This window comes from Coffea eugenioides, chromosome 7 (genome assembly GCF_003713205.1).
Source record: "Coffea eugenioides isolate CCC68of chromosome 7, Ceug_1.0, whole genome shotgun sequence".
Lineage (NCBI taxonomy): Eukaryota > Viridiplantae > Streptophyta > Magnoliopsida > Gentianales > Rubiaceae > Coffea > Coffea eugenioides.
This window is the reverse complement of record NC_040041.1, coordinates 32,832,133-32,841,181: the sequence shown is the minus strand read 5'-3', so window position 1 is coordinate 32,841,181 and position 9,049 is coordinate 32,832,133. Positions and strand designations below refer to the sequence as shown.

General features: G+C 52.8%; 1 protein-coding gene across 1 annotated transcript; it reads left to right on the top strand.

Annotated features, from left to right (window-relative positions):
- Positions 1 to 1,806: 1,806 nt before the first annotated feature.
- LOC113777246 lies at positions 1,807 to 7,254 on the top strand. Its single transcript, XM_027322281.1, has one exon. The coding sequence runs from the start codon at positions 1,807 to 1,809 to the stop codon at positions 7,252 to 7,254; it is 5,448 nt and encodes a 1,815-aa protein (XP_027178082.1).
- Positions 7,255 to 9,049: the final 1,795 nt, after the last annotated feature.

Sequence of the window (9,049 nt, the reverse complement as noted above, 5' to 3'; positions counted from 1 at the left end):
TTTATAGTATAATAAATGACATATTTATCATATTGATTGCTTATATGTTTATATTTGTATGATAAAGTTCTTAGAATAAATTTATTTAATTAAATCATAAGAATTATGATGATGAGGTTTAATTGATTATGATTAACACTCCAACTTTCTCGCAAGGCATAATGTTGGATATTTTAATAAAAAATATCACATATTTATTTTGAATTCAAATTAAATAAATTACAAATTCTTTAAATAAATTTTCAGCTACAAATTGAAACATTTAAATGTGTAACTTATGGGATTTATGTCTTGCATTTGTAACTTATGCAATGATTAGGTTTTATGAATTCATTTAGTAATTTTTTACCGTTATACAATGAATCTAGACTTTTCAATTTGTAACTGAAATATGAGATGAAATTCCTATTAATGTTGGTATTTTAATATTCCTATTTTCTTAGCCTATATATAAGGCATCTATCAACCATACCTAATATATACGTTGCTATCTCTATACTACCCTCTATTTTTTCTTCTACTACTATAAGAGTTTATAAGGCGAAGATCAGTGTTAGTGCGAGGTTTCTGTCTTATTCCAATAATATAGATTGGAGTAGACTACAGTGTACAAAAAGGTGGGCTGTTATATCCTGGAGGCGATGTGCTGAGACCTACTACACCGAAAGATACTCCGTAGGGGCGCGAATCGTCTAAAGGAGAGCAACTTGATCCGCGCCTCAACCCATGCCAAATTAACATTTTTATGGTACAATTATTTGCATTTTTAATGCAATATTGAGGTATGAATTTTTGTTAATTTATTTGTTAAATTTTATTAGAGAAATTATTGTTACTTATATGATTTATTTTGGTCTAGAACCAACACATAACTAAAGTAGCGATAAACACTCCTCCATTAACACCTCTTCCTCCCCGAGCTCTTTATAAAAGGCAAAGACCATTTGCCCTTCATGATCATGAAGAATCTCACCACCAAAAGCTCGGCCATTATGAACACGCGCATCTGTGTTTAGTTTAAGCTGAGAGAAGACTGGATTGATCCATCTGACACGACGCCAACGAATGGAATGCGGCTGATCCACCAACATACAAGCCTATATACAATCTGAATCTCCCCTAAAATGCAACTTCCTAAATACTTTCCCACCACCAAGTTGGTCCAAAAAGTTGTTGAGGATGCTCACCTCGGCCGCCCCGCATGTCCGAGGTGACCTCACCTCGTCCGACATCAGAGCTCACCCGTGCCTCGGGGATATCCCTTAAGCTCGGCCGGATCCCTAGTCTACCGTGTAGGTGACCTCGGCACCTCCACCTCAGCTGCACGCGGACGAGGCAAGTCACCTGACATCATCCGGGATCAGTGCTTTATCTGAAAAGCACTGTCGCACTTAATGACTACTGCAAAGGACTCCTCGTCACCCTGTCCAGGCGGCTACAGTGTCAGAGTCAGACCTCCTGACACGGGACAGAGCCGTAATGACCAGAGGGTGGGTCCCACCAGCATAAGCCCTCCGCTTTGTCCTCTACTCTCCCTCTATAAATACCCCAGACACACTCCCAACAAGTAAGCATACACTGTTCATTTGCTTATACTTTAGCATTCTCTCGTTCCCTTACTAACTTGATCGTCGGAGTGATTCCAGGGGAGAAGCCCCGCCACTCACTTCGGACAAGGAGGTTCACTTCGGACACGGGAGTTTACCTCACTTCATCTCAGAGAGGACTGATTCAGGTCGGCTCAGCTACCAACCAAAAATCACCTCTTCAATTGGCGCCGTCTGTGGGAACGAGATCGCTACTACAATGAGATCCACGCGCTCCAGAAGCGGAAGAGTTCCCTCAACTGGGGCTGGGCAGACATCCGGAGCCCAGCAAGATCGTATCTCTGAGGAACATGGGTCCCAAAGGACCCAGCCTAACAATGAAGAGGCCATCGCCAAGATGGCCGAGTTTGTCACGGACAACCCCAACATCTTTGAGGAATTAGGAAGGTACCTCAAGAGGCAGGGAAAAGAAAAAGCCGAGTCTTCCAAGAGGAGACCGACGAAGTCCCCTGAAGTGCCCTCAGGCGAGGACTCCGAAGATGGGCGTCTATCTCGGAGCACCTCCAGGCGAGCCTCATCCAAGGCAACCTCCAAGATTGCCTCCATCTCCCGAGCGTTTTCTCGGGGACTACTGGGAAAACGAGCCGAGGACCCACCTCGGCGTCCCGGAGGCCTGGCTTCTGACTACATGAGGGCTCCGCCCTTCACGGATGACATCAATGGGGAGATGGTGCCCCCGAACTTTAAGCTACCAAATTTGCACACCTATGACGGCCGAGGTGACCCCGAGGATCACCTCCGCGCCTTCATCTCCGCATTCCGACTTTACTGCGTCCCTGACGCCGTGATCTGTCGGGCTTTCCCCATCTTCCTGCACGGGACCGCCCGGAAATGGTTCTGGAGTTTAGAACCAGGGAGCATTTCCTCCCTAGATGAGCTGATAGACCGGTTCATCCACCGCTTTGTGTCGTCTCGACCAATAACAAAGACTTCAGCTTACCTCTTGAACCTGCAACAGGGTCAGGGCGAGTCACTTCGCTCGTACGCCCAAAGGTTCAACGAGGAGAATGTACAGATACCTGACCAGAACGAGCAAGTAACTATTGCTGCCTTCACCAACGGGTTAGTGGCCGGGATCTTCAACACCGAAATCCATCGGCAGTACCCCCGTACACTTCGGGAGCTCTGGGAAAGAGTGGACCAGGGAATCCGAAGTGAAGATGTAAATCGCATGAAACGAGAAGCCCAAGCATCTCGTACTGGGCAAGATCCGCGGAGGAGGAAAGACACTGGCCGAGGTGAACCAGGCCCAAGTGGCACTTCAAACCAACCCCGAGACCGCCGAAGTGTCTTCGACCGGATCGTGAAAGGCAGATCGTCCACCTCGGACGCCGAGCTGACGCCCCTCAATTCGAGCCGGACCCACGTCCTGGCTGTGATGAGGCAGAATCACCTCGGCCGCAACCCTCCCGAAATTCCGGGGAGGAGAGATAAGAGGAACTCGAACCTCTACTGTGCCTACCACCGTGATGTAGGACACGAGACTGAGGACTGCAATGACCTGAAGCGGGAAATCGAAAATTTGATCCGGCAAGGATACCTGAAGCAATTCGTCCGCAAGGATGGAGGCTTCAACCGAAGCGTCTCCCACCGGGAGAACCGGGGCCCCCGCCGAGACGACCGACGGGACACGAACATGCATTGCCGAGGTCCCGAAGACCGTAGGGAGGACAAGCAGCCCCCACGCGATGGCTCACCGGGCTACGGCCCCAACATCGCCGGGGTGATCAACACCATCGCGGGAGGACCAACGGGAGGAGACAGCCAGAACTCCCGGAAGCGGACCTACCGCCAGGCCGAGATGGAGGTGGCCGAGCCGAGCTCTCGGCTGTCCGAGGTCATCACCTACGGCCCCGCTGACCCCGTTCCTGCGGCCTCCAGCAATCATGAAGCTCTTGTGATTGAAGTCCTCACCAACAACTACGTAGTCAAAAAGGTCTACGTAGACCCCGGAAGCTCGGTAGACGTCTTGTACTACCGGACTTTCGAAAATTTGAAGCTGACAAGGGAGCAACTCACTCCTGTCAGAACTCCCCTCGTGGGATTCGGGGGACACGTCGTCCACCCGGAAGGCATGTTGACCCTGGTGGTAACAATCGGGCGTCATCCACGCTGCCGAACTGTGCCTGTCAGTTTTGCAGTGGTCAAAGCAGACTCCCCCTACAATATGCTGATAGGCCGGCCCACGCTCAATGCCTTGAGAGCCGTATACTCCACCTACCACCTGAGCTTTAAATTCCCAACATCTGCGGGGGTGGCCGAGGTAAGCAGCGATGTGGGCGCCGCCCGGGAGTGCTACCTCGCCACCATTCAAGCAGCAGTCACCCCCCGGCCCTCACCGAGGTCAGAAGAAAAGAGGCCAGCGGTCCTCTCCATAGACTGCATCGACCCTCAGAAGGCAGAAGAGCCCAACAGGCTGGAGCCAGGGGATGAAGTGGAACTGGTGGTAGTGGATGAAGCGAAACCTGACCAAGTGGTCCAGGTAGGGGCGGGACTCCCCCCACCCCTGAAAGAAGAAATGATTTCCCTGATCAAAGACCACCGAGACGTCTTCGCGTGGTCCGCGGATGAAGTGGTCGGAGTGCCACCCGAGCTCATGACTCACCAACTCAACGTTGACCCGCAGGCCCGACCTGTGCGACAGAAACGAAGGCACTTCGGCCCCGAACGTAGCCAAGCCATATCGGATAAGGTCGACAAGCTCTTGCCGGCCAAGATGATCCACGAGGTCCAATATCCCACCTGGCTGTCCAATCCAGTCATGGTAAAAAAGGACACCGGGGGATGGAGAATGTGTGTTGACTTCACCGACCTCAACAAGGTCTGCCCCAAAGATTGCTATCCTTTGCCAAGGATAGACGCCCTCGTCGACGCGGCGATGGGGTATGAAATCCTCTGCTTCCTAGATGCCTTCAAAGGGTATCATCAAATAGGAATGAGTGAGGAGGACCAAGAGAAAACGGCGTTCTACACCGACCGAGGTACTTATTGTTACACTACCATGCCCTTCGGGCTAAAGAACGCCGGGGCGACCTACCAAAGGCTGATCAACCGACTCTTCCAGAATCAGATCGGTCGCAATGTGGAGGCCTATGTGGATGACATCCTCGTTAAAAGCCTCACCACTTCATCCTTTCTGTCAGACGTGAGGGAAGTCTTTGGTGTCCTGCGAGACTCGAGGATGAAGCTGAATCCCAAGAAGTGCGTCTTCGGCGTCACCTCGGGAAAATTCTTGGGGTATCTGGTTTCCCACCGGGGAATCGAGGCCAACCCCGACAAGGTGAAAGCCATTCATGACATGTCTCCACCCCGGAACATCCGAGAAGTCCAACGGCTGAATGGACGCCTGGCCGCGCTGAATCGCTTCCTGTCCCAATCAGCTGAGAAAGCTCTGCCTTTCTTTAAGGTGCTGAAAAATGCTGACCAGTTCGCCTGGACTGAGGAGTGTCAGGCTGCTTTCGACCAGCTGAAGCAGTACTTGCATCACCTACCAACTCTCGCTTCACCTCGGCCCGAGGAGAAGCTCTACCTCTACCTCTCCGCAGCCGACGAGGCTGTCAGCGCTGTGCTCATCCGAGATGAGGGCACCCAAGTGCCGGTCTACTACGTCAGCCGAGCCCTCCGCGGGCCGGAGACCCGATACACGCAAGTGGAAAAACTTGTGCTGGGGCTCGTCCACGCAGCTCGGCGGTTGAAACCCTACTTCTTAGCCCATCCCATCTCGGTCAGGACCGACCAGCCCATTCGGCAAATATTGGTGCGACCCGAAGCTTCTGGTCGCCTCACCAAGTGGGCTGTCGAATTGGGAGAATATGACTTGTCCTACGAGCCACGCACCGCCATAAAAGCTCAAGCTTTAGCTGACTTCCTTGCTGAGCTCACCTTCACGGAAGGTCCGGAGTCCACTTCAGCCTTACCCGAGGTGTCCACCTCATCCCTGTGGACATTGTATGTCGATGGATCCTCTAATGGAGACGGCTGCGGAGCCGGACTGCTCCTGGAAGGACCTCAGGGGGAGGTTTGCTCTTACGCCCTCCGCTTTGACTTCCCGGCCACCAACAATGAAGCCGAGTACGAGGCTCTAATCGCTGGACTCCAGCTAGCCCGCAAGCTCGGCGCCCAGCAAATCCATGTCCGCAGTGACTCCCAGCTCGTGGTACGCCAAGTTATTGGTGAGTACGAGGCCAAGGATGAGACCATGCAACGGTACCTCTCCAAAGTTCACCAACTCACCTCGTACTTCAAGTCATTCGAAATCCAAAGGATCCCTCGGTCCCAGAATAAGCGAGCCGACGCCTTATCCCGGCTGGCTTCCACTTCATTCTCTGACCTCAACAAAACCGTCTTGGTGGAGGTCCTGAGTGAACCAGGGTACGTGGAAGAGGTGGCCTGCCCCGTGCACTCTGAAGAAACTTGGATGACCCCGTTCATCCTTTTCTTAGGTCAAGGAGTCCTTCCCGAAGACCGAGCTGAAGCAAGGAAGATACAACGCAAAGCCCCTCGGTATGCGCTCCGCGAGGGAGAACTATATAAGCGCTCCTACCTCGGCCCATGGTTGAGGTGTGTCACCCCCGAGGCAGGACGCGAGGTCCTCCACGAGATCCACGAGGGCCTATGTGGGGCTCACATCGGCCACAGGATGCTGGCTAAGAAGGCTATGCTCCTGGGATATTTTTGGCCCTCACTTCGGCAAGACTCTCAGGACCTCGTTCTCGGCTGCCCTTCCTGCCAAGTCCACGCACCCGAGCACCACCAGCCTTCAAATTTCATGGTCCCCATCACTTCACCCTGGCCGTTTGAGCAATGGGGGACAGACATCATAGGTCCCTTCCCCAAAGCCGTCGGGGGTTATACTTTCTTAGTAACCGCTGTGGATTACTTCACCAAGTGGGTCGAGGCCGAGCCACTTCGGACCATCTCAGGGCTGGCCATTCAAAAATTCTTTTGGAAGTGCATTATCTGCCGCTTCGGCATACCTCAGATCATCATTTCGGACAATGGGAGACAGTTTGCCGAGAACCCATTCAAGACTTGGTGCGAGAACCTCGGCATCAAACAACACTTCACTTCGGTAGGCCACCCTCAGGCCAATGGTCAAGCAGAGAACTTCAACCGAACTCTCCTGCATGGTCTCAAGACCCGACTACACCAAGCTGGGTCATCTTGGGTGGAGGAACTCCCCAGTGTCCTGTGGTCGTATCGAACCACGCCGAGGTCAGCGACGCAAGAGACCCCATTCTCCCTGACCTACGGCGCCGAGGCGGTCATCCCGGCTGAGATCCTTACCCCCAGCCCTCGGCTGGCAGCCTATGCCGCCGAGGTGAACGACGAAGAGAGGCAGCTGGACCTCGACCTCGTCGAAGAACGAAGGAACCTCGCCTCAGCCCGGATAGCTTCTTACAAGAACACACTGGCACACTACTACAATGCCCGCGTAAAACATCGTAGATTCCAACCTGGAGACTTGGTTCTGAGAAAAAACTCGATCAGCCGAGCTGAGCCCCAAGGCAAACTGTGTCCGAAATGGGAAGGCCCCTACCGGGTTGTCGAGTCTAATCTTAAGGGATATTGTAAGTTAAGCTACCGAGATGGCTCATTAGTGCCGAGGTCTTGGCACGCCGAGAACCTCAGATTGTATTATGTTTGAATTTTTAATCAAGTTATGACTTCGGAAATTGTGTTATTCTTCAACATCGGTATTACGCTATCAAAAAATAAGGGGGACAAGCAAGGGATGAAGTCAAAGCAAAGCAAGAAATTAAAGAGCTGAGATGAGAAGAAACAGACTTTCATTCAACAGAGGTGTTACAAAAAATACAAAGCCGAGGTCTGAGTGCTGCTCAACACTTCACCTCGGCCACCCCCTTAGAGCCTACGAGCCTAAACCCCCGTATCGGCTGCATCCCCGGTCTTGGCTCCCTCCCGGGGATCCTTTTCTTCGGCCTCCTTTCCGCCGGAGTGAAGTTCATCTCCATGCTCTTTGCCGACGTCTCCTTCGACGTCGTCCCCTCCGGCTTCGTCTCCCTCAGCGTCCTCTCCTCCAGCTTCTTCCACTTCCACCTCCTCGAACACTTCGTCGAGTTCGGACAACCACTTGTTGAACTCGACCTGGACTTCGGCCAAGTTCCTTCCCGCCTGGATGCCTTCGGCCATCCGATCGCATAGCTCCTTGGAGTCCTCGTTATAGCTGGTATGGTTTTTCAGAGACTCCAAGACTTCGGAGGGGAGGTGAGCCGCAGCCTCGTCAACGGCCGATGTGAAGCCAAACATGAAGTTAGGCGTAAGTAGTTGGCCGAGGTCCTTGATGAAGGCCTCGGACTTCCGAAAAGCGTCTACGGCCGAGGCTCCGGCACCCTCGAGAGCTTGCTCGTGGGATTTCTTCACCTCGTCCCCCCTCTTCTGCTCCTCTTCGAGGGCCGATCTGAGACTGTTCATAGTAGCCGCGGCCTCCTCATCTCTCACCTCGGCCTCCTTAAGCCGTCTTTCGAGCTCGGCCTTCTCGGACTCGGACACCAACAGTTTTTTCTCCAACTTGGAGATTTGATTTTGCAGCTTGCCGGTGTCCTGTTCCTCGACCAGAGCACAGTAGCGGTGTGCCATCTCGGCCACAAAGGCCGAGGTGGAAGCTGTGGACACCATGAGGCTCTGGACCATCTCAGCCGGAGTTAGTTTCTTCATAAACTCCAAATCCCTTGGCAAAGGGGAGTGCATTACTAGCTCTTGGGCGACCCGAGGATGCTGGCACCTGTCGTTGACAGAAATCTTCCAGTCCGGGCACCAATGCCCGCCGGGGTGCGTCTTGTCGTCTCCGCGAAACACTGGGGGGCTATGGAAACGATTCCATAGCGAGGTCCCCGACACCGGGTTGACTGGAGGCTTCAGCTGCTTGTCTCGGCCAGAAGGAGGTGTGACTGTTGTGACAACTCCAAGGGGAACTCCCTCTGGCACGGACGAGGTGGACCCCGTAGCAGCGGTGGCCGAGCTGCTTTGACCAACCGGGGTGGGAGTGCTCTTGGCCGCCGAGGTCTTGGCAGCCTGCCCTTGCGATTTCTTCTTCGGCGGAGGTGCCGACGTCTCATCAGAGCTCTTCCTCTTCTGCCTTTTGGCCACTTCGGACGAGCCCGATACGACGATGTCGGACAGTTTAGTCACTGCACAAAAAACAAATATTATCATATGTCTTAGCCGAAGTGAAAGCAAAGTTATGAAAGAAAATTACAAGGAATCTTAAGTTTGGTGGAAGTGAAGGGAGCTCTGTCAGGACGGAGCAAAGCTCGGCTGATTCCCCCGTCAACCAGCACGGCTTCGGGGTAGTCCAGACTGTATATCCGAAGTCCCGACCTCATCAGCTTCTGGAAGTCCTCCTCCTTGGCATCCCCAGCGGAAGGATCGGCCTTCGCTTTGATTGGCCTCCACCAGAAACCTCTAGGGAAGTCCACTTC